The 24,618-nt window shown below is 39.1% G+C and overlaps 4 protein-coding genes and 1 pseudogene across 4 annotated transcripts; 2 read left to right on the forward strand and 3 right to left on the reverse strand.

Annotated features, from left to right (window-relative positions):
* The first annotated feature begins 1,368 nt into the window (after positions 1-1,368).
* On the forward strand, positions 1,369-3,521 carry LOC106402874 (amino acid transporter AVT6B-like). Its single transcript, XM_013843686.3, has 5 exons — positions 1,369-2,098; positions 2,170-2,292; positions 2,372-2,575; positions 2,637-3,105; positions 3,186-3,521. Exons 1-5 carry the CDS (start codon positions 1,693-1,695, stop codon positions 3,391-3,393), a joined length of 1,410 nt encoding a protein of 469 aa, XP_013699140.1. The 5' UTR covers positions 1,369-1,692; the 3' UTR covers positions 3,394-3,521.
* Positions 3,426-6,540, reverse strand: LOC106403956 (annotated as a pseudogene).
* A 726-nt stretch (positions 6,541-7,266) lies between these two features.
* Positions 7,267-10,916, reverse strand: LOC106403957 (mitogen-activated protein kinase kinase kinase 20). The gene has a single exon (XM_048767051.1). It carries the CDS (start codon positions 10,410-10,412, stop codon positions 9,294-9,296), a length of 1,119 nt encoding a protein of 372 aa, XP_048623008.1. The 5' UTR covers positions 10,413-10,916; the 3' UTR covers positions 7,267-9,293.
* A 7,171-nt stretch (positions 10,917-18,087) lies between these two features.
* Positions 18,088-20,275, forward strand: LOC106405928 (gamma carbonic anhydrase 2, mitochondrial). Its single transcript, XM_013846485.3, has 5 exons — positions 18,088-18,360; positions 18,482-18,625; positions 19,250-19,375; positions 19,483-19,634; positions 19,787-20,275. Exons 1-5 carry the CDS (start codon positions 18,246-18,248, stop codon positions 20,078-20,080), a joined length of 831 nt encoding a protein of 276 aa, XP_013701939.1. The 5' UTR covers positions 18,088-18,245; the 3' UTR covers positions 20,081-20,275.
* Positions 20,276-20,741: 466 nt separating this feature from the next.
* On the reverse strand, positions 20,742-22,641 carry LOC106405929 (proteasome subunit alpha type-1-B). The gene is made up of 2 exons (XM_013846486.3): positions 22,220-22,641; positions 20,742-21,538 (listed from the first exon to the last, which is right to left on the reverse strand). Exons 1-2 carry the CDS (start codon positions 22,568-22,570, stop codon positions 21,071-21,073), a joined length of 819 nt encoding a protein of 272 aa, XP_013701940.2. The 5' UTR covers positions 22,571-22,641; the 3' UTR covers positions 20,742-21,070.
* Positions 22,642-24,618: the final 1,977 nt, after the last annotated feature.

A 24,618-nucleotide genomic window follows, 5' to 3' on the forward strand; every position in this document is an offset into this window, starting at 1 on the left:
ACCTTCAAGAGTCACTGATCTCGTGCATAAATCGCGGAAGAAACCACTTATCCCTGCAATTGCTTCATGAACATTTCGTGGTAATAGTTCCTTGAAGGCAAACGGAAGGAGGCACTGCATCATTACATGGAAATCGTGGCTTTTCAAGCCAGTAAACGTTTCTTCCTTTCTGTCGATACAGTTACGCAAATTAGATGCGTAACCGTCTGAAAATTCTACATCGTTTGAAATCCAATCAAAGAACACATCTTTTCCCTCTGCATCAAGTCAGTATATGGCACTGGAACTCTTCCACTCGTATCTTTATAACGAGGCTTCCCACAAAATTTGCATGTAACCCGCTGTTCATCCGCCCTCCAATAAATCATGCAGTTGTCGCTGCATACATCTATTACCTGATACAATAAACCAAGACCAGCTACGAGTTTCTGAACCTCGTAGTATGAACCAGGAGCTACATTATCCTTGGGTAGAATACCTTTTACAAAATCAGCAATCGCATCCACACAGTCTTCAGCCAAATTATAATCTGTTTTAATGCCCATCAATCTTGTAGCAGATGTTAAAGCTGAATGGCCATCTCTGCAACCTTCGTACAATGGTTGCTTTACAGCATCCAACATATCATAAAATCTCATAGCTTGTGCATTGGGTAAATCTTCCCCTCTAAAATGATCATTTACCGTCTGCTCAGTACTTATACCATAATCTACATCCGTTCTAATTGGTTCTTCTAATCTAACCGCTGGCTGAGGTTCGCTAGTACTACCATGTTCATAATCAGTTTCCCCATGATGATACCAAATTTTGTAACTTCGTGTAAACCCACTCAAATATAGATGAATCCAAACATCCCAATCTTTAATAACCTTTCTATTTTTACAATTAGAGCAAGAACATCTTAACATACATGTTTTTGCTTCCGGTTGTCGGTGAACTAACCCCATGAATTCGGTTATACCTCGTTGGTATTCTTCCGTAAGCAATCTCGTGTTCGGATCCAAATGAGGTCGATCGATCCAAGAACGAAAATAATTTGAAGAAGACATGTTTTTTATGAATCAAATTCGTGTGTAAAGAGAGTAAGAGGGAGGATGAAGATATGGAGTGAATGAAGACAAAGAGGGGTGCTTGTATTTATAGTTGAAATCCTGCCGACAGACCGAGGAAATTCCGACGCCAACGGCTAGTTCGTCGAAATTTCCTCGGAATTTTTAAAATCCCCCAACGGCTATAATATATCCTCGGAATTCATCGGTTTTTTCCGAGGAATACATTTCTCCTCGGTATTCCATAAGAATATTCCGACGGATTGATATTTCTTTGGAATTCCGTCGGTATATTCCGAGGAAACCAAATTTTGTGTTTCGTCGGAATATCCTCGGAAATTCCTCGGGATATTCCGAGGATTTCATTTTCTGTCAGAATGTCCGTCAGAATACCGCTGTTTTTTTGTAGTGCAGGTTTTTTGTTATTTTCGTGTTATAGGGGAGAAAATGGTATTTGAGAATATTTAAAAAATAAAAAACAGCAGAAAATAGATAATTGGTTTGAAATGTCGTTTTAATAGGTTCAGCGCCAACAATCAGTCAGGAAACTATAACTTCACCTTCCATTCTCTCTATCTTCTTTTCAATCATCTCCAGAATGGAATATACAATTAGGTAGTTTCGATTCGATGCTGCTCAGCTCATGTCTTCTTACACCATCAAAGAAACAATGGCGACTCAAGATGAAGTCCAGAACGATCCACTGTTGCAGGCATCAGAAAGTGACGGTCACGAAGAGTTCAACGGAGCTTCTTTCACCGGAGCGGTACTCAACCTCGCAACAGCAATCATCGGTGCTGGTATCATGGCTTTGCCCGCCACGATGAAGATCCTCGGACTTGTTCCCGGAATCGTGATGATCCTTCTCATGGCTTTCTTGACCGACAAGACGATTGAGTTCTTGCTTAGTTTTAGCGGAGTCGGGAACGCTAGAAGATCGTACGGTGGTTTGATGGAAGATTCTTTCGGCAAAACCGGAAGGATTGTGCTGCAAGTTGCTGTTCTTGTTACCAACGTTGGGGTTTTGATCGTTTACATGATCATCATTGGTACTTGATCTTTGATACTAATCACAGCTTTGATCTTTGGCAATTGGTTATAACTCTTGTTTGGCTTGAAGGTGATGTTTTGGAGGGTATGCTTGAAGGATGGTTTGGAGAAAGCTGGTGGGACAAGAGAACTATTGTTCTTCTCTTTACAACTCTTTGTGCCTTTGCTCCATTGACATCCTTCAAGCGCATTGGTTAGAACAATGTGTTGCATACTTCTCTTAGAATGAAATGGAGAGTGTATCTGATTGATTTATTATGGCTTCATTGCAGATACTTTGAGATTCACATCTGCCCTATCACTTGTTCTAGCGGTTGTTTTTCTAGTCATCACTGCGGGAATCGTCGTTACAAAGTTTTACAGAGGGGGATTGATGAAGCCAAGACTCTTCCCAAATGTCACTGACTTGTCATCCGTCTGGAAACTCTTCACCGTTGTTCCTGTGCTTGTCAACGCATACATTTGTCATTCTAACGGTAACGCTTCTCTCTCACTAAAAGGATTAAACATCAACTCATGGTTTTTTGATGTTTTCAGTCCACAATATACAGAACGAGCTTGAAGACTCCATTCAGATGAAGCCTGTTGTGCGTTCAGCTCTTGTGATGTCCTCCTCTGTTTACGTAATGACAAGCTTGTTCGGATACCTCTTGTTTGGTGAATCTACTCTTGATGATGTTCTTGCAAACTTTGATACCGATCTTAAAATCCCTTTTGGTCCGGTTCTCAGTGACGCAGTCAGACTCAGCTATGCAGGTCATCTCATGCTTGTGTTCCCTGTCATCTTCTATCCTTTGCGCGTTAACATGGACGGTCTCTTGTTCCCTACGGCTACTCCATCACTTACTACCTCTAATCTGAGGTTTGGCTCCATCACTGCCGCTCTCGTTGCTGTAATCTTTGTTGGTGCAAACTTCATTCCAAGCATGTGGGATGCTTTCCAACTCACTGGAGCTACAACTTCTGTCTGCATCGGTTTCATATTCCCTGCTGCTGTCATCTTGAAGTAAGTCCCCATTGTTTCTCATAACAGACTGGTTTTGGAACCTAATGGATGATTTTACCTGAGTGTGTGTATCTCTTCAGGGGTCGTCATAACCGAGCAACAAAGATGGACAAGACTGTAGCCATTTTCGTGATTGTCCTTGCGGTTTTCTCCAGTGCAATCGCCCTTTACAGTGACGCTTACGCCTTAGTCAAGAAGAACAAAATCCACATGTTCAATGTTAGCAGATTTGTTTTGTTACTCTACGTGAAACCAAAAAGAGTTATTGGCGATATAAGATGTCTTTAGATAGTTCTGAACAGCATTATGAATAGTTGTAGTAGAATCTTAAAGTAGATAGATCATATTTGTAAAATACTGTTGCACTGATATAATTGTCACTGAATCTTTAAGATACAGAAAGAAAAAACAGCAACAAGCGTCTATTAGGAGTCATTGGGACAAAGAGTTATAAAGAAACAGCCTTAAAAGAATAAAGGGTTGACTTTTAGGAAATTGACTTATCTCCATCGCTGGAGTCAGCCGTAGAAGGGAAGCATTGGCCTCCACACAGTCTCTTTGCCAATATCCATTACTGATATTCCTTGAACTGCTCTGATCTGATCACTTTTCTCAAACTCTTTCTTCTTCTCTTCTATATCTTCTGTGCAATGTCTTCTTCGCTCAACCCTGCTCTTGTTAGTGTTTTCGGCATAGCTCAGGGTTGTGAGCAAACCAAGCACATCAAGAACTTCCCTGGCTGCTTTCTCAACCTCAACGAGTGACACAAGCTGTGTCTTCTGCGTTTTCTGAGTTTTTGAAGAAAAACAGACAAGTTTGTTATGAATGGTGAAGTGGCACACAAGAAAAGAAGAGGAGAAGTAAAGCAGAAAACCTTGAGCTTGCCAATGGAAGATTTCAATGCATCTTGGTAAGCACCCGTGAGTGAGTATATGGGCAGAGTATTTAAATAGTCTAACATCTTAGCTTCAAACTCACTTTTTGAGCTTGTCTTTGGCTTCTGCAGTCTGTTGAGCTTTTCCACCGTCTTCTTCAGCCATTGCTTCTCGATATGGCAAGAGGGCATCATCAAGATCTTGCGTTTAAGACGGATCAGAACCTGTCAACAATTCTGCTTTTAAGCCATACTTGTCTGATTGTTTTGAAGTTTTTCTTAGACTTGGCCATCTTCTCGTTGTTAATAGTGAGATGCCCATTATGCAACCAGTACTTGTCTGACTGTTTTGAAGTTTTTCCTGGACCCCGTGGGCCCTCCCAACTTGGCTCATCAGGATTTGCAGCCTGCAACAACATAAAAATGTGCAAACCACACTTATCATAAACTCCAAGCCTCAAAAATTTACAGACTCATAAAACCTTCCATAGTGCAAAATCAGCAGGGTTACGTGTATGTTCCAGCAGTTGACCAGATAACTTACCATAATTGAGTGATTTGTCGACGAAGAAGAACACATGGACTTCCACTACATACCCTCCACAATCTTTCTCAATGATCTGTAAACCACAAGAATCATGAACACAACAACAATAAGTGTGTGTAAGCCTCTCTTAATCAAACCAAAACATACCTTTTGATTTTAATCATGTTAATAATGTGATCCATATGGTCGCTGGCCAAATACTCCTCGCAAAACCGATTACTCAACTCCAACGGCTTCTCTCCACTCTCATTAGCTCGTATGATTATCTGCACAAAGATCATTTAATTAGCTTTCATAGAAGATTCTAATAACCCATAAGAGAAATTAAAGATAATACATACCTTACCTTGTCATCAACCATCTGTCAAATTCCTGAAGAAATTAACTTCAACTATCTGCAAAGACTCAAGCTTTCTTATCTACGAATCTAAGTTACGAGAGATGGTGGGAGAATTGAAATCATTGATCTAGACCTGTAGAGAACGTCGGCGCGAGCATGGCCGCCCATGTGACTGAAATCGTAAGCACAGACGTACAATCCGACCTTTCCGGGAGTGAACGGATCAAAACCTTCCTTCCTTCTGCTTGAGTCATCGTGTTGTAGAGCTTCGGCTCCATCTTCTCTTCTGCATCCATGTCTCTCGGACACCACTGCTCCACGGTGGAAACGAATGTTTAGAAACCTTTTATTTTCTCTGTGAGCTGTTACTTTATTACTGTCGTTCTTATTTTTTACAGTGGGTTAATATTTATCTTTGCAGTTAGAAAATGTAGCAACGGTCCAAAATCTATAGGTGGGGCCCAATCTGTTTCTCCTTGAACCATTTTAAAAAATAACCTTAAATATGAGCTTTCAATTATATACTCCAAAAATAATTTAATAACTCTAAATTTTAAAACTTTGAATAGTAATTTTTTTTAATTTAAGATTTAATATTCTTATTAATTTTAATATTTATCATTTTAGTCCTTATAATTTTAATATTTCACATATAAAATACTGATTTAGTTTGCAACTTATATATAACTAATAAATAAATTTAAATTTATTAATTGATCATATATAAGAGCATTACAAAATAATGTATTGAGTAGTTTGGTAATATTTTATTGTTAGGTAACGATTTGATTGGAGATTTTCAGTTATCATTTATTATGATATATCATTTAGTTAATCAATACTATAACTAATATTACTTTAATTTATTTTTACGGAAAATCCTTTTAGGATGTATAGCGGTAATGAAAAATTTACAAACGTTGGGAATACAAGGAGATATATGGTGTGCTCGATGTGGAGACCTGGAGGAATCAATAAACCATGTGTTTTTTGAATATCCTCCAACACGTCAAGTATGAGTTTTATCTAAGATACCATCCAACCCCAATATTTTTCCTATTAGTTCTTTTTTCGCCAACATGGATCATCTATTTTAGAGAGTCAATCCAAGGATGGATGACTACCAATTTGCATGGATATTATGGTATATATGGAAAGGTCGGAATAACAAAGTGTTTAGTAATCTGGATATTGATCCAAGGGACACACTGAAAATAGTAGAATTGGAATCAACACTTTGGGCTGAGGCACATGTAGTAAATGATCAAACGAGAGAGCATCAGGCACAGAACAGACCCACAGTACCGACTTCAGGACGATGGTGCTTCATAGATGGTTCATGGAAAAACAAGAACTTATTTTCAGGGCAAGACTGTTATAGCACTTTACATGGTTTTGATGGTTTACTAGGGGCAAGGAATGTAAGGGCATGTCTTTCACCTCTATATTCGGAGGTGGAGGCATTAATTTGGGCAATGGAATGTATGAAGAATTTAAGAGAGTTTAAGGTTACGTTTGCAACGGATTGTTCTCAATTGGTGAAGATGGTTTCGGAACCAGAAGAATGGCCAACATATGAAAGTTACATGGAAGACATTAAGCTTTTAAAAAGAAGTTTCCTCAACTCAGACATCGTTCATGTACCCCGGACGGAGAATCTACGGGCGGATAGCTTAGCACGCAGTGCTAGGAAACAACTGTTTTTTGTCGTTCACATGGATGCGGAGTTACCAATTTGGTTTACAGAGTCAACATGAGTCTGTAAATGTTTGTTGCCAAAAAAAAAATTACTTTAATATATTCTTTATTCTTTAGAATTTTTTTTTATAACTTTAATCAATTTTTAATTAATATCGAAGACTAAAATACAAATATATATTAAAAATAGATTTAAGGTTTTACTATTGGAGATAACAACTTAATAGGAGAAGGCGTTTGGGTACTCATTCAGATTCGGTTGGGGTATATTCGAATTGTGGATTTTCGGGTAAAAGATTTCAGCCCCATTCGGATATTTCTAAATTTTGGTTTGGATTCGGTTCAAATATTTGCGGGTTCGGTTTGGGTTCAGATAACTCATTTAAATTATTTTAAAAAAAACCATTATATACTTTTAATTTCTCAAAATCTATAAACAAAATAATATATTACATATAAATTTGAATGACATATGTCAAAATACATAAACTTAACATAAAATTGGTTTGGTTTGAATATTTGGATAGAAAATCAATAGATATTTCAAGAATTTTTGGTGTTTTGAGTATACTTTAGCTATTTTAGACATTTAATTTTGAATATTTGTATATATTTCAAGTATTTTAGACAACTTAAAAGTATCTTATATATTTTGGATCTTTTTAATATACATTAAATCTAAAAATAATTAATATATTTAGGTATATAAGTCTATTTCGGATACTTTCGGGTGCCTGAGATACTTCGGTTCAGATCGGGTTCAGTTTCGGTTCTCTAGATACCAAAATTTGGAACCCATTCGGATATTTAATCATTTTTCGGTTTGGGTTCGATACTATTTTTCGGATGGAGTTCGGTTTGGTTCTTCGGATTCGGGTTTTTTGTCCAACCCTAGAACCTTCAATTTGAGGTTATTCCAACCTTAAAAATATGACTCCTTTTGAAAATGTTCTAAGTTGGATTTTGGGTTTGTTTATAGATCTGATCAACTAGGACAAATGACTATCTTTAAATATCAAAATTTGTAATCTCTTTTTTTTTTTGGATTAACTTGGGGGTATCCCAGGTCCATGGAGAGGTCCAGACTAATCTCCAAGGGGAGGTGCAGCCCACGGATAGACTCTCTCTCTAGATATTCAAATAGGCCATAAAGCATAGGCTCATATCCGTGTTAGCTGACCAGGATAATTGTGACTTAGTTTCGCGCAGCAGGTGGATCGAACCTGAAACGTGTTGGCGTATCAGTTCCATCTCCTTGCCACTCGACCACGATCACCTGGTCATAATATCAAAATTTGTAATCTCGTTACATAATTTACATTTTTGATGAAATTAGAAATTTTGTTTATGCTGAAATAACAAAGTCAAAACATGTTACAGTTAAATAAATAAATACGAGGATTTAGAGTGAGTCTTGGGTTCTAGATAAATTCACTTGCTCGACCACCAGAATTACCTATCTCATTGTTTAAAAATTACCTCAATTTTTTCTCACTCCGTTATTAAAAATAATTCCAAAGAGTGGGATCTTCATCTTTTACGACAATTTTTGCACCTCGAAAATATACATTTGATTTTGGTGTTCCCTACATCTTCTGCTTTGGTGTGTCTTGCTTTGTTCAAAATTTTCTCAGTGCATACAAATAACAATCTTGGTTTTGTTGCTTCGCTTTGGTTCGGGGAGTGCCGATTCCGGTTATGATTGGTTGGCTAGAGCAACAATTGCAAAGTTTTTCTTTATCAAAAAAAACAATTGCAAAGTTTTGGTTTTAAGGCAAGTCCCTTTGTGTTGCGTGACAGTGAATACTTTTGTGTTGAGTAGTTTAGTAATGCGTTCTTTCCATGGTAATTTATTAGCTATGTGCTCTTTTTAACGACGCAAGGCAACAGCTATCTTTAAGGAGAATCTTCACACCATTATTCTGGTGTTTCTCCTCTGGTGGGGAGGTTTTGGCTTTGCTTCTCTTCTCTGAAATTGACACTCTTTTTACAGCTGAACCTTTCGTTGTCTTTAACTTGGTAGTCTGTGAAACTCTTGTGCTAGCCTCCACGCTTTAAGGAGAAACAGATAGCAATATTTGATGAGATGTTTCTCAAAAGTCCATGGCTTTATATCTGTATATGGAAAAACATACATCGACCATAAGCAAAGTAAATATGATAGTTTTTGAATAAGGGAACTCTTTTGTTAGGTCGTAGAGCTTGTTCCAACGTCAAATTATGATTCACATTGTCTGTCTTTTATGCATTTTGGTTTGTTTTGTTGAAGATGAAAATGTAAGCATTCATCAATCGTTTCTTCTCACGCATATTATGACTATCCGAGTTAAAGATGCTAATTAACCACAGTAAAACTTTGAAAGCTGGTTTGGATTTTTCCGAGAAGAGAACTCTGTGTAGTAAGAAGCATTTGAGATTGAAGAAAAGAACTACTTCATTAACAGTTTTAAGATGCTCTTTGGTTGCACTAGGATTCCCAGAGTTAAAAGATGCTTTTTGGTTGCTTACCACAGTAAAAAGATTGAGACTTGAGTTTGCAAGAGAAAAGAACAATTTTTTTAACAGTTAGAAACATACAGTAGTAAAACTTTGAAAGCTGCTATTCAAATGCTAAATTAACCGCAGTAAAACTTTGAAACCTGGTTTAGATTTGAGACCTGAGTTACTAAACTTTATAATGAACAGAAACAACAACATATACTAAACAGAGACTTTAAACAAGAGACATACTAGACCTTCATGAATAGAAAGTAGGTACTAAACCTTAATGAACGGACACTAAAGTGAAAGAAGTCTGTCGATTTCTTCAACCCCAAGACTTTGGTCAGAGTTCTCTTAACGGTCTTTGTCTTCCAAAACCTCAACTTCAAAGGCTTCATGTCTGAAACAGCAACATCATCCTTCGCTAGTTTCTTCTTGGAACCTCTTCGTCTGATTCTCAACTTGAACAGGTTCGACAGAAACGAGCTACTTGTCTTCTCCTCTGTTTTCTTCTCATCCTCTTCTTCCACTTGTGGACGAGGCAAGAAGGGATGAAGCAACAACTCATGCGCGCTTCCTCTCTCCTCAGGGTTCCTCGAGAAACACGTTTGGATAAAGTCCTTTGCATCAGAAGGAAGCGTCTCAGGTATATCTGGAGATTTACCAGAGAAGAGACGAGTAGCGATCTCATCTAGTTCAAGGCCTTCCCATGGAATCACGCCCGTGTACATCTCCAGAACCAAACACCCCACCGACCACAAGTCTAGAGACACGTGGGCGATGCCGTCACGGACCGACTCGGGCGACATGTAGATCGCAGTCCCAAGCCACGGGAAATTAATTTCCCAACACAGAGGAACCTCTCCTTTCTCTAACGAGTTACCGAAATCACAAATCTTGACCTCGTACGATGATGCCGTCGTCGAAGAAGGGAAGACGAGTATGTTGTCTGGTTTGATGTCGCAATGAACGTAGTCATGGTCGTGAATCGAGACCAAACCTTCGAGAACCATCCGAGTGAAATCCCTGATCAACGGTTCCGGCAACTTTCTGTCGGCGTAATTGTTCATGAAAGCGTCGAGACTACCTTCGGAAGCAAACTCGAGTCGTAGTTTGTGGAGTTTCTCCCCGAATCTGCTGAAACTTTGTTGGAGAGAGTCTCCGAAACATGTGACGATCCGGGGACATCCCTTGAGTTGGAGAAGAACGTGGAACTCTCGTTGGAGAGCGTTGTAGTCTTCTTGGTAAGAGTTCTTTACGGCTGAGAGATAGGAAGAGTTGTCGTCGGGATTATTGTAGCGGACGATATTAACAAAACCATAAGCACCTTTGCCGAGTAACTTGACGAATTCTTCTTTTGTTTCCATCTTTTCAATCGGGTTTTGACACAGAATCGTTGTTCGGAAACAGAGAACGTTAAGAAAATTAAAAATAGGAAACTGTGGTGAAGGAGAAGTGATTTCAGAGTGTTATATAGAGTTGGGGTTCAGTTAAGTCGGTGTGGCAGACACACGGAAAAAGGAAAATTGAATAACATAATTTCCTTTTCTGAGATACTTCAAAAAAGGAAATTCGAAGCGCTGACCAACGGTTGAAAAAAGGAAAAGAATTCGAATTTTTAGTCAGTTAAAATTAAAATGTCTGGTGCACACAAAAAAAAAAAATTAAAATGTCTAAATTTATAACAATAAAGAATTTGTCCACGATTTAGTTAATACTTTTAATATAAATTTTATTCATATCATTTAGTCGTTTAATGCTTAAAATGTAGTTTGAAAACTATAGGATTATATATATATATATATTATACAACTTCAAGTGGAAAAATGTTTAAAATAGTGACTAATTTTTTTGGCTATAAATTTGTTAAGCAACATTTTACCCGAATTCAAAAACATGTTCTTTTTTTTTTCTTTTTTTTTTTTGTCGACAACATTACAGACTCATATAAACTCTGTAAACCACCCCGGGAGATATTGGTCCATGTGAACGACGAAAGACGGCTGTTTTCTGACACTGCGTGCTAGATTATCCGCTTTTTTATTTTGCGTCCTTGGTACATGTATTATCTCTGAACGTGTAAAACTCTCTTTCAGATTCTTGATATCTTCCAAATAACTTACAAAAGCTGGTCATTCTTCTGGTTCCGAAACCATCTTCACCAATTGAGAACAATCCGTTGCAAACGTAACCTGAAATTGTCTTAAGTTCTTCATACATTCCATTTCCCATAGTAACGCCTCGAACTCTGCATGCAGAGGAGATAGAGACGCTCTTACGTTCCTAGCTCCCATCAGACCCGCAAATCCAATAAAAGTATTGAACTAGCCTTGGCCAGAGAACATATCTCCCTCTTTCCATGATCCATCTGTAAAGCACCATCTGCCGGGAATCGACGGAGGAAACGTAACCTGAGTCTCCGCTCCCATCTTCTGATCTTTCAGTAACTGTGCCTCAGCCCAGAGTGTTGATTCAGTCTCAGCCAATTTAAGAGTATCCCTAGGATCTATCTCCAGATTACTAAAAACCTTATTATTTCTTCTTTTCCAAATGTACCAAAGTATCCAAGCAAATTGATGATCTTCCATCGGTGGAGCGACTCTCCAGAATAGATGATCCATATTTGTAAATAAAGAGTCTGTTGGAAAAATAGCTCGATTTGTTGGAATCTTTGACAGAGCCCACACCTGAATAGCTGGAGGGCACTCAAAAAAACACATGGTTAATCGATTCCTCCTCTGCTCCACATCTTGCACAGCATATCTCCCCTTGCATCCCTCGTGCCTGCAAATTCTTCTTGACTGCTGTACATCCTGAGATCAATTGCCATAGAAAATGTTTTATCTTTGGTGGGCACCGTATTTTCCAACAAAAAGCCTTTAGAACATCAACCGTAGGACCAATGAATAACGGTATTCTCTCCCTATCCGGGTAAATTCTCTCCACTTGATATCCTGATTTAACCGAAAAGTTTCCATTATTTGTGAAATGTCATCCATCACTATCTGCCATCTGGTGTCTACTCAAAGGTATACTTTCTATGATTTTCACATCCTGTGGATCCACCAAAGTCCGAAGAACCTGCGAATTCCATCTTCGTGAAGTGGAATCAATAAGGGAGTCCACTGTAAGGTCGGGAAACAAATTGTGTTGATTTTTATTGGCTGGTCTCGGGCGAGTGGTTGGGAGCCACAGATCATTCCATACTGATATAGAAGATCATGTTCCCACCCTTTTGATTAGTCCTTTGCTTACCAGAGATCTAGCAGAGACAATACTCCTCCAGCCGTACGACGGAGAGTATGATCGAACCGGTTCAAGTGGTGAGGCATTCCTAAAATACCTACCCTTAAAAACCCGGGAAAATAACGTGTGTGGCTTTTCTATTAGCCTCCATAACTGCTTACCAAGCATTGCTGTATTGAAATCGGTTATATCCTTAAAACCTAATCCCCCTTCTTCCTTGCTGACACATACCTTATCCCAAGATTTCCAATGTAGTCCTCTTGTACTACCTCCAGGACTCCACCAAAATTTGGCTACTGCACTCGTTAATTTTTTTGCGGTGGCCTTAGGTAATCGGTAACAAGACATCGTATGGTTCGGCAATGCCGTAATCACTGATTTGATGATCACCTCCTTTCCTCCTTTTGTGAAAAATTTAAAAGTCCATCCATTTACCCTATTATTTAAGTGATCCTGAACAAAACCAAAAATTTGAACCTTAGAACCGCCAAGATTTTCCGGTAATCCTAAGTAAGATCCCATTCCTCCCAAATTTTGTATTCCCAAGACATCTCTTAACTCCTGTCTCATCGATTCTTCAATCTTATGTCCAAATTGAATTGAGGACTTCTCAAAATTTATCAGCTGACCAGAGACCACCTCATATTCCTTTAAAATCTTGAGAATAGTAAGACATTCTTCCCTTTGAGCTTTACAGAAGAACAAACTATCATCCGCAAAAAACAGATGGGAAATCGATGGACATGCTCTGGCACCCTTAATTCCTGTTAACTTCTTCTCTCTCTCCACCTTCCGAATATTTGCACTCAGAGCCTCAGTACATAAAATAAATAAGTAAGGAGATAACAGATCTCCTTGCCGTAACCCTCTATGTGGCACAATGAGCCCTTTTGGAAGACCATTTAGAAGAATCATATATTGAACCGACGATATACACTCCATCACTAATTTAATCCAATGTTGGTGGAAGCCCATCTTCTGCAGTAATGCCTTAATGAATTCCCATTCAATCCTATCATAAACTTTACTCATATCTGTTTTAACCGCCATATACTTTCCTTGATATGCTTTGTTAGTCCGTAATCCATGAAACATTTCCTGAGCGATAAGAATATTGTCAGAGATCAAGCGCCCTGCCACAAATGCCGATTGAGTCTCTGAGACCAAAGAAGGTAAGTAGACTTTCGACCTCTGACATAAAACCTTCGAAATTATTTTATATCCAACATTACATAAACTAATTGGTTGTAATTCCGTCATCCTCGTAGGTCTTTCTGTCTTTGGAATCATACAGATATGTGTAATATTTAACCTTGGATCCATTTCCCCCGATATCAGAAAATTATTCACCATTTCCACCAGATCACCCTTAATAAGATGCCACGAATGTTGAAAGAAAAGAGCTGTTATGCCATCAGGCCCTGGTGCCTTCTCCGGATGCATCATAAATAAAGCCTCTCTCACCTCTTCCTCATTCGCCAGCCTCAATAGCCACTGATTCATTTGAGCCGTAATCCCCGGTGTTATCTCTGATAGAAAATTATCAAACTCTGATGGAGCAGTGGTAGTAAATAGCTCTGCGAAGTAATCAACTGCTACTTTTTCCACCCCATTATCGTCCGTAATCCAATTTCCAGCTGCATCATGAAGTCCAACAATTCTATTACGCACTCTCCGTTGTTTAGTTAGAGCATGGTAGTATTTCGTATTGAGATCCCCTGATGAATACCACATGTTCCTACTTTTCTGATGCCAATACTCCTCTTCATCCTGATATGCCTCTTGCAACTTTCTGGAAACTTCCAATATCTCCTCCTGAGACCTGGTATCATCGTTCTGAACCTCCTCGAGAGCCTTTTGTAGATCCGCAATTTTGTCCTTTCCAAAAAGAGGATTATTTTTCCGCCATCTGGAAATTGCATGGCGACAATTACTAATCTTTTCCACTAACCCATTTCCGCTATCCTCATTATGTTCCGACCAACCCATCGTAATTGATTCCATTAGGCCTTCCTGACCAAGCCATCGCTTATCAAATCGAAATTGGCCTCTTTTTCTAACAATCTTATCTTCCAAGTAAGCCACCAATGGACGATGATCCGATGCCACCATATTCAGATATTCAGTATGGGAACATGGGAATAGCGTGTGCCACTCCTCATTCGCTAGTGCTCGGTCTAATCGGCATCTTACCGTCACTGCCCCTTTTCCTTTTCCTCGTCGTCCTCGCCATGACAATTTATTTCCTTTTGCAGGAAACTCCAGTAAACCAGTGTTCCTAATCATGTTATTAAAAGGAACAAATGATGCAGCACTCCTCAGAGAGCCCCCCTCCTTTTCATGGTTTCCTGTAATCTCATTTAGATCCCCAATAATAAACCAAGGTTCCGATCTCGACAATCCATATCTAGTCAAACGTTCCCACACCTGCTCCCTCAAATCTGGCACTGGATCCCCGTACACAAATGTTAAAAAATCGTCTTTCCTAAAGCCACTGCTTCCACATCTATCATTCGGTTACTTGAAAATAATACTTTCACCTGATAATCATTGTTATAGTATAGCGCCAGCCCACCACTCCGCCCTACTGGATCAACCGTAGCTAAATTATCAAATCCAAAATGGGCTTGAAATCCTTGAACGAACTCAAATTCCTGCTTAGTTTCCGATAAAAATAAAAAGTCTGGTTTATGTTTATGTCATATTTCTCTTAAATAACTTATAGTCCATTTACTCCCCGTTCCTCGGCAATTCCAACTAACTGCTCTCATTATACAAACGGCTTATAGGCTCTCTAGAGCTTCTTAATTTGGGTTTAAAGATACCCTGAAATCGCAACCACCACAATATCTTTGAAATCAACCAGAGAACCCCTTCCAATATCCCAGTTACCATCATAGTCGTATAACCCCATACTAGTTCTTGTCGGCCACATCTCATTATAACCATGCAATCGTAGTTAATTTTACCACGTATACCATTTAAAAAATTATTTTTCCTGCCAAATAACCATCACTTTCCATTGTACTTCCCTCCAGCCTGGATCCAATAACACTCAGTCGCACATTCACCTCACGTATTCCTGTAGAATGCAGTAACACTGCATATTTAAATTTAATGAAGAGACATATTAATCTCCTGCCTAACCTTATGATGCTCCAATTAGAACAGCCTCTCCTACCACCATTAATATTAAATCGTGCAGTACATAATGTAGCCAGATGAAAATACCATATAGGACCTCCTTTCCTATAGAACCATCTCGTAAGCCACAATGTAACCATATATATAACACCACTCTCTACTCTACCAAAATCACTCTTGCATGGTGAATATTGAATCTGTCTATGGTTTGATGAGACCACAGACCAGGCCTGATGACTACCCATCCCATTTAACCATAGCCATCTCCCCATGATCCGATGTAAACTCCTCCTGCCTTGCTTCGCTATGCACCTAAATGCATACCTCTGCAACACAAAACTCCTCTCAAACTGTAACACCCATGTTCCAATATCAGTGCAAAAAGCATAACTAACTCCAAATTTATTCCATATAACAGAACAAACTGCAGTAACGAAATAAAACCACAAGTACCCCAACCCCAAACACAAATAAAGGCTCACTGAGCTTATTTAAAAAATATGAAAAAAGACTCCCAATCCCCACGACATCACATCCTTTATTGTACTACCCATAAACTAAACATCTGGTTTCTTTGAGTTCCTAGGGTGTGATGGACCCTTTTCCTCTGTGTGTTTCGCTCCCTCTCCTCCTCCCTGACGCCCTTGCATCAGTTCTTGCCAATCTGTGGCTCCTCTTAAGATCCATTGCTATGGTTAACTTTGTTTTCTGTGGTTGGTTTAATGAGTCCAACCAGAGAACTCGTTTCCCTGTTAACAACTCCAAACACCGACTCCAAAAGACCATACATTGAGCAGTCCAACTTGGAACCCACCCATATACCTTTAAGATGATTCCTAGGGTATGTCTGCAAACCAAGCAGCGACATCCCTGCTTCCACATTTGCCACCCCATGATCTCTGCTTCTCGGCCCCATTCCTTCGTTAAAGAACATCTCTTCCTGTTACTCTTTCGATGATCAGCCAAGCTCCCCCTTCCACCAATAGTACCAATCATATTCCAAATAATATTAGATACGTACCATAGTACTATCATAAACCAACCACTGAAACAAACAGGACCCGATGCAAGGATACCAATATTCCCAACCATAAAGGATAAAAACCTTAATACCATCATAATGAGATCACTGGGACTCATTAGACCAATTTTGTATAACCATGAGCATTGAACTCCACCCAAGTAATTAATCCTCATAACCCAACAATCCCAGTCTTTTCCTATGCAAACTGTCATTGTCTGTGCATGGTTTAAAGAGGCCAAACACATTTGGAATCGCAATGATGGGAGCAGTTTTATCCTTTGTCCCCACTTAACATATATATGACCACACCCAATTGTAATGTCCAAACAAAATAAAATCCATACACAAAAGGATATACAAAAAGATATACCCAGTCCTGAAACCGTAAACAAGACTCCAAACCTTATGGAAACCAGGCAACACCAGTAACACCAAACGAAACTAACAATTTTATTCCACAAGATAGTCTTATCGCAAGGCTTGACAAACGAATCAAGGGTGCTCAGAGAGCTTATTGAAACTTGAACAAAATGCAAACCAGAGACTCGAAACTGCCCATGTGACGATTTCCCCAATCTTCTAAAGCTTTTTTGATCTGATTGCGAAAATGCCAAATCAAAAAAACCTGCTGTCCCGATCTTCCCATAAGGACCCACTTGATGATGCTCCATCCATTTTTGAAAACCCCGAATGATTCCTGGATTCCATAGCCGCAAACCCATGATAACCCTAGTTTGTCGCCATCGCAGTCGCCAAAAATTTGTTTTTAATCCTCTTTACAAACATGTTCACTAGATCAAAATAATCAAAACTGGACCAAAACTTTCAAATATTTGAAATACTTCTTATACTTTTATATTCAAAATAATCAAACCAAGAATTAAATAGATACCAAACATATATATATATATATATATATGAATATAATTATACAAACTTATAACTTAACCAGATATATATATATATATATATACATCTTATTTATAATTTTACTAAAAGTATCTGAAAAATACTTAAAATTTTGAATTATCAAAAATTATCCAAACAACCTAAAATTATCGGAAAATATTTGATATTTTTTTATCAGAAATATATAAAATAATTCGAATCGTTTGATATATCTAAATCATTATAATTACTTAATATTTTACTGAATCAACCGAGATTCTTATTTTTAGATACAAACAGTTTTTAGTTTCACTATTTAAACTAGCCCGAAAACGAAATTATCAGAAATTATTCAAACCAAGAAGTTGGTGGTTCCTAAAAGTACCTATTCAAAATATCTGATACATGTAATGTCTCACATGATGCCGAATCGACACCCGAAATGCTCTAGCCTAATTGTTCGATTCCCCTTGGCCACCCATAGACGCCTTAAGTGGCAAGAAAACTTGGATTTTTATGAGCTTCTTGGTGATTAGTCATTGGGCTTAGAAAGTCTCTGGGATCACTTTATCAAAAAAAAAAAAAAAAAATAAAAAACTAAAAATTGTTGCTATATCTAAAAATTTGTTTGAATGTGTTAAGATGATCCAGTATACTCCTCTTAGTGTTTTGTTATCAGTGAAATCACTGGATGGCCAGAGATAATATCGTAATTTGATTGCTCGAATTTGGTTCGATCCTTTTAGAAATAATAAATGTCGGTTCGGTTCAGATCGAATCGGTTTGGTTCAACAAAACAAATCAACACCTGAGTCCACCCACCCCGAAACGCCTCCATAAACCTCGTGTGGTTGGTTCAGAGGATCTCGTCTTCTTCTTCTTCTCTTTCTAATCGAAAATGGGAACCTTGGGACGAGTAATCTACACTGTGGGTAACTGGATCCGCGGGTCTGGGCAAGCTCTAGATCGCGTGGGTTCTATTCTTCAAGGGAGCCACCGCTTGGAAGAACACCGTAAGCCACATTCAAACCCTAGATCCAATCCACATCTCTAATTTGTCGCTTACAAGAAAAGATCTGTTCATATTCGAGAAATTGCTGGTCTAATTTAGGCGATTGGTTGTTTTGATTACAGTATCGAGGCATCGGACGTTGATGAGTGTGTTTGATAAATCACCATTGGTGGATAAGGACGTGTTCGTGGCTCCGAGTGCCTCTGTTATTGGTGATGTTCAGATTGGGAAAGGCTCCTCTATTTGGTATGGCTGTGTTCTTCGAGGTAAAGGCCTTTGCTTTCCACTAAATCCTTGAAAATGTTTAGTGGTTGAAGTCTCAAAGACTGTGCAGATTACTCACATATTAGTGTCGTCTTTGGTAGCGTTAAGGCAAAGCCAAATGATATTTGGTTGAATTGAGCCCATCATAATATATAAACATGTTAGTTTTCTTTGGTCTTTTAGCTATGATTTTCTTACCCTTTTCTCTTGTGAATATTTTAGATGGAATTAATTTGTCTTTTCCCCCATCATCTTTGTTGGTTTTTACCGGATACTTTTGGTTCTAGATTTAGTCAACTGTTGATGAAATGTCACCAAGAAGCTGTCTATTACTGATATGGGTTTTTTTATTACTCCTGAAAGCCTAGAAAATGGGAATGGTATGTATGTCCCCCACAAAGACTTAAAAAAAACAAGATTTGATTTAATGGCAAGCGAAGTACTAAATTTGCAGAGCATTGTACTTTGCAAGCTCGTCTGTATTAGTCACAGTTTAGATCTTTGCTGATTTACTTGATTATCCTTTTCCCTTGAAGGTTCTAGGTTTAGTGTATTGCTGATGAGACATTGTGAAATAGCTGGAACTCATTGTATATTATTGATATGGGGTTGTAACTTTTGTGCAGGTGATGTGAATAACATCAGTGTTGGATCTGGGACGAATATCCAAGACAATTCTCTTGTCCATGTTGCAAAAACCAACCTAAGTGGGAAGGTTTTGCCTACTACAATTGGGGACAATGTCACAGTAGGTAAACTTTTAAAGCTGAATCATCAGCTTTTGAGAATCTGTTTTATGTTGTGTTCTGTTGCATGATTCTTACTTAAAATCTCTGTGTGTAAAAATTAAACCGAGCAGGTCATAGTGCTGTCATACATGGGTGTACTGTTGAGGATGAGGCTTTTGTTGGCATGGGAGCTACATTACTCGATGGAGTGGTGGTTGAGAAGCATGCCATGGTTGCTGCTGGTTCCCTTGTGAGAGAGAACACACGAATCCCTTCTGGAGAGGTTTCTTTCTATTCTCTTTTTCTTTTCTGGTTTACTATCTACTGCGTTTGTGATAAGACTGGCACACTATTAGAGAATCATTGTTATAGCTGTCCCAAAGGTCTCCAATCACCACACTAAACTCAGCATTATAACAACAATTCATGTGGCAGGTATGGGGAGGAAACCCAGCAAAGTTCATGAGAAAGTTAACAGATGAAGAGATAGCATATATCTCAAAGTCGGCTGAGAACTACATCAATCTCGCACATATTCACGCCGCAGAGAATTCAAAGTCATTTGAAGAGATCGAGGTTGAGAGAGCGCTTAGGAAGAAGTATGCACGCAAGGATGAGGACTACGATTCAATGCTTGGGATTGTCCGTGAAACTCCAGCTGAGTTGATTCTCCCCGACAATGTCTTACCGGAGAAAACTACCACCAGGGTTCCTACTACTCATTACTGATTCACCTGCCTCAGGTTGTTTTGCAGACAAAGATTGATTCTCTGGAAAGTCAAGAGAGATATTATCTTTTGGTTTTGCCCTTTTTCTCGGGATTTATCATATTCTTGCTCAATAAAGCCGAAAAGAACATATACTGTTGCATTATGTCACATTTGTTGGATGAATAATTGCATAAAGAAAAACGATTTGCATTCATTGTTTTCTTCTCTGTCGCTGATGAATTAGTGTATGGAGATCATGATTCTGAATCCAAGTTATAAACTTTTCGGGTTTGGTGTTTTGGTTTAGTTTTTGATTTGGTTTTTTTAGTTATTTTGACTTGGTATTTTGCTATTTAGACATGTTTTTTTCTGCATTGGTGTCTTGCCATTTTGGATTCAAATATAGTTGACTTGGTGTTTTTGGTCTTAAAAGATACATATTTTACAAAGATAATGAAGTTTTTTTTTTCTGTCAACAAAGATAATGAAGTTAAAGTGGAATATAAGATGGTTCACCATGCCTCGTCATTCGCCATTTTTAAACTAATCATTGCGTGACTAATATAACAGCAGAGACAAATCACTGGATGCTGACAAAAAAAACAGTATTTGGTGGCGGTGGCAGGTAAACGAGTAGGACCTGTGTTGCCTTGTCCCATCCATAGACCACAGTTTAACAATAATCCGAACAGTCCTCAAGGATTACCGGTTCGTAACATCCAATAAGATGGTATCACCATAAATTCTAAACAAACCAAACCAGATTCGGTTTGCTTCTGCGGCTGAGGTAAACTAATGTCTCTAAATAAAACTACAATTTTTGGTAACCAACTGAAAGTTGTAACCTCAAAAAGAAAAAGAAATATTTCAGGCGAGAGTAAAAACCAAAATACTTGGGGACAGAGACTCTGACATTTAAACTCGGCTTGGAACTTTGACACCAAAGAGCTAGAGACGACACAGTTATAACCAAAGTTATTTGTGATCAAACTCTAACACTCTCACTTGCTCACATTTCCATTGGTGCAACATCCTGATCACCTGCACCACCTTGTTCCGCAGGTGCAGCAGCAGCTTCAGCCTCGGCCTCACCACCATCCTCTTCTTCCTCGGGAACCTTCTCAAACGTATCAATCACCTTCTGTATGCTTTCCTGGTCCAAGAAATGGAATGGTTCATCGACTCCTAGAACAGAAACCGTGCAGAGCGAGCTCTTGAGTGTTTCACCTTGCAAAGTTTCCCTTATGGCCAAAATAGCATCTTTGATCAGATCTTCTCTTGATGACTCATTGAAGCTCTTGAATCTTCGTTCTAGGTAAGTTTTCGCAGCTTGTGAACGTGACCCGATAGCGAACGCTTGGTATTCAAAGTAGTTTCCGCTGGGGCAGTTGTAGTAGAGGTGGGCTCCTGACTCGTCCAGTCCACCTACCAGCAAACCCACACCATATGGTCGTTTCCATGACCGTTGGGTACATACCTGCTCAGAAAAAAAAAGTATGAAGAGGGTAAACACAAGTTACCAGAGTTTTGTTCAAAGTACAAGATTAATATATGAGGCTTATGGTCAGAAATCAACCGAGAAAAATGTCAATCGAGCAGCTAACTAGACCTGTTGAAGCTGTGAACATATACCACAAAGTTTCTATTGCAATTGTAAAACAAGATCGTACTGGACAAGCACAACAAGAGAGGGTGAGTACACACCACAAGTGAACACACACAAAGTAGCGCAAGTTGAAACCACAAAAACCAAAAAGAGAAGAGCGAAGACTGTATATCCAATTTTGCTTACAAAATAAAACAAGTTTCTAAACCAAGTGTTGAAGATAACAAATGATGCAAACACAACTAAGGCACATTCTTATACAGTGATATTGCCTCAAGTTGATAACTTGTACAACATTCTCTTGCTAAAAGGCTCTAGTATGTAAAATTCAATATTCGAACCCAAGAACTTGAGGTTTGGAATGTTAAAGTGTTCTTATCACAAAGCTATGGTCACATTGGTCTAAAGGCTATGTCTTTTTTGTACAATTCAATATTCGAATCCAAGACCTTGAGGTTTCAAACGTTAAAAGTGTTCCTACTACCACAAAGCTACTAAAAAGGCTATATCTTTGTAACTCAAGAAGCGGCGAGAGGAAGGAAAGGAGTAAACCTGGGCCTTATCAGCAAGACGAACGACGAGACGGCCAACAGGGAGAGGAGACTCATAGGTGAAAGAGTGATTGATGGATTCAGATCTCATGTAACGAGAGAGTACACGGCCATCGGCGGTGAGTCCAGCGATAGCGACACCGATGTGGTCGTCTACTTTGAAGATCTTCCTTTGGTGAGAAGAGAGCTCCGATTGGGCTTTATTGACGGAGGCGAGGACGACGTGGGAGCGAGATCTGAGTCCGATTGCGGCGGAGCCTTGCTTGACGGCTTCCATGGCGTACTCTACTTGGAAAAGACGACCAGTGGGACTCCATGTTGTCACGTCTGTGTCGTACTGGTTCCTGAACATCTTTGCTTCTTCTTCGTCTTTGTTCCTCAAAAGTGTTTGTACAGAGAAAGATTTTCGTTTGGATGCTTTGGTTTTCTCTTTGAAGGGACGTATATGGGCTCTTATAAGACGTAGATGGGCTTACATAAATCTAAAATGCCCATAGAAAATAGAGCAATTGGCTTACTATTGCACTATTTGGAAAATCATGTAAACAAATGCTCAAGTCTTTTCTGAGTATAATTGTGGTTATTTACCATTTAATCATTTCTCTTTCTTATCGCTACTTCCTACTCTCTAGTTTAACTTATACCAAGAGCCGGCCATGGAAGCAAAACTAAGCTTGTGTTTCCGGCCGTCAAATATTAAAATAATAACCGGCCACATATAGACAGTAAATTCTCAGTAGCATAGTGGTTGGCGTGTGGTTACAAGTATTACAGGGGGTAGCATATTACTTGTAGTTCGCTTTGCTTATAACAGACCAGTAATATTCATATATATTTATCTCATATTTCATTTATAACTAGGTGTTTTTTAGCACTATGTGCAGTGTGAGAACCGAAATTCACACCGTCGATTATAATAAATAATAATAGAGGAAAACCGAGTGAACCAGTTTTTCTTTGAAGGTCCGAATTCTCTGCGTAATTACTTTAGAACGATAAAAAGATAGATAATCGCTCAGAGGCGTTTTATTGAATAATATGAATACAAGATTTATCCGAGAGGAGTAGAGATATGCTAACTATCGAAAAACAGGACAAGAGGCGGCCAAGACGTCATATATTTATCTCATATTTCATTTATAACTAGGTGTTTTTTAGCACTATGTGCAGTGTGGGAACCGAAATTCACACCGTCGATTATAATAAATAATAATGGATGAAAACCGAGTGAACCCGTTTTTCCTTGAAGGTCCGAATTCTCTGCGTAATCACTTTAGAACGATAAAAAGATAGATAATCGCTCAAAGGCGTTTTATTGAATAATATGAATACAAAATTTCTCCGAGAGGAGTAGAGATATGCTAACTATCGAAAAACAGGACAAGAGGCGGCCAAGACGTCATATATTTATCTCATATTTCATTTATAACTAGGTGTTTTTTAGCACTATGTGCAGTGTGGGAACCGAAATTCACACCGTCGATTATAATAAATAATAATGGAGAAAAACCGAGTGAACCCGTTTTTCCTTGAAGGTCCGAATTCTCTGCGTAATCACTTTAGAACGATAAAAAGATAGATAATCGCTCAGAGGCGTTTTATTGAATAATATGAATACAAGATTTCTCCGAGAGGAGTAGAGATATGCTAACTATCGAAAAACAGGACAAGAGGCGGCCAAGACGTCCTAAGCCTTGCCGTGCAAGTCTAACCACCTAAGCCCTAAGTTCTCTAAGCTAGCAGGAGTTCTCTAAGTCTAAATTCTCGGATCCCTTTTTATTCTGCTCCTGCTCTCCTTATATAGTCGCTCTAGGTCGGTGGCCCATCCTTCGCCTTCGGGCCAAGTCTATCTCTTTCGGAAATATTCCATTTTTTCGTCGATCTTGATAGTTATCCTCGAATCTTTACATTTATCTTTGGAAACTTAGCATTTATCGTATTTCTGCGAGTCAAGACAAACCGTCATAACTTTTATGGGCTCGAATCCCTTCTGAGAGCGTAGATGGGCCTCTAGACCAGTCCAGATCCTTGCGGACCGTTCTTAGGCCTTTTGGCGTTTATACGATTTCTCGGTTTTGGTCATAAAACTTCGAGAATAACTTTAATCAAAACGAAACGGGAAGTATATGGTCCCGAAGGTTGGATATCACAGCTATACGGAAGATACGGGAGTCGAAGTAAGTCGGACAGGCCGGGATCAGGTCGAGCTCGCCGGGCGAGCCGACTCGTGTGACGGCCGAACTCGCCGGCGAGCACAACCATGCGACGGTTCAGCTCGCCGGCGAGCTGACCGGCGCGATGGTTGAGCTCGCCGGGCGAGTGCAACCACACGTCGGTTCAGCTCGCCGGCGAGCTGACCGGCGTGACGGTTGAGCTCGCCGGGCGAGTATAGCCACACGT

The sequence above is a fragment of the Brassica napus genome, chromosome C8, assembly GCF_020379485.1.
Source record: "Brassica napus cultivar Da-Ae chromosome C8, Da-Ae, whole genome shotgun sequence".
NCBI classification, from domain to species: domain Eukaryota; kingdom Viridiplantae; phylum Streptophyta; class Magnoliopsida; order Brassicales; family Brassicaceae; genus Brassica; species Brassica napus.

Excerpts from the sequence above, each read along its gene's own strand:
- LOC106402874 (XM_013843686.3), top strand. The coding sequence starts at position 1,693 with ATGTCTTCTTACACCATCAAAGAAACAATGGCGACTCAAGATGAAGTC. Across the intron at positions 2,293-2,371 it reads GACATCCTTCAAGCGCATTG|ATACTTTGAGATTCACATCT; the intron begins GTTAGAACAATG and ends GCTTCATTGCAG. Across the intron at positions 3,106-3,185 it reads CCTGCTGCTGTCATCTTGAA|GGGTCGTCATAACCGAGCAA; the intron begins GTAAGTCCCCAT and ends GTATCTCTTCAG.
- LOC106403957 (XM_048767051.1), bottom strand. The coding sequence starts at position 10,412 with ATGGAAACAAAAGAAGAATTCGTCAAGTTACTCGGCAAAGGTGCTTAT.
- LOC106405928 (XM_013846485.3), top strand. The coding sequence starts at position 18,246 with ATGGGAACCTTGGGACGAGTAATCTACACTGTGGGTAACTGGATCCGC. Across the intron at positions 19,376-19,482 it reads TGGGGACAATGTCACAGTAG|GTCATAGTGCTGTCATACAT; the intron begins GTAAACTTTTAA and ends TAAACCGAGCAG. Across the intron at positions 19,635-19,786 it reads CACGAATCCCTTCTGGAGAG|GTATGGGGAGGAAACCCAGC; the intron begins GTTTCTTTCTAT and ends TTCATGTGGCAG.
- LOC106405929 (XM_013846486.3), bottom strand. The coding sequence starts at position 22,570 with ATGTTCAGGAACCAGTACGACACAGACGTGACAACATGGAGTCCCACT. Across the intron at positions 21,539-22,219 it reads GTCTTGCTGATAAGGCCCAG|GTATGTACCCAACGGTCATG; the intron begins GTTTACTCCTTT and ends TTTTCTGAGCAG.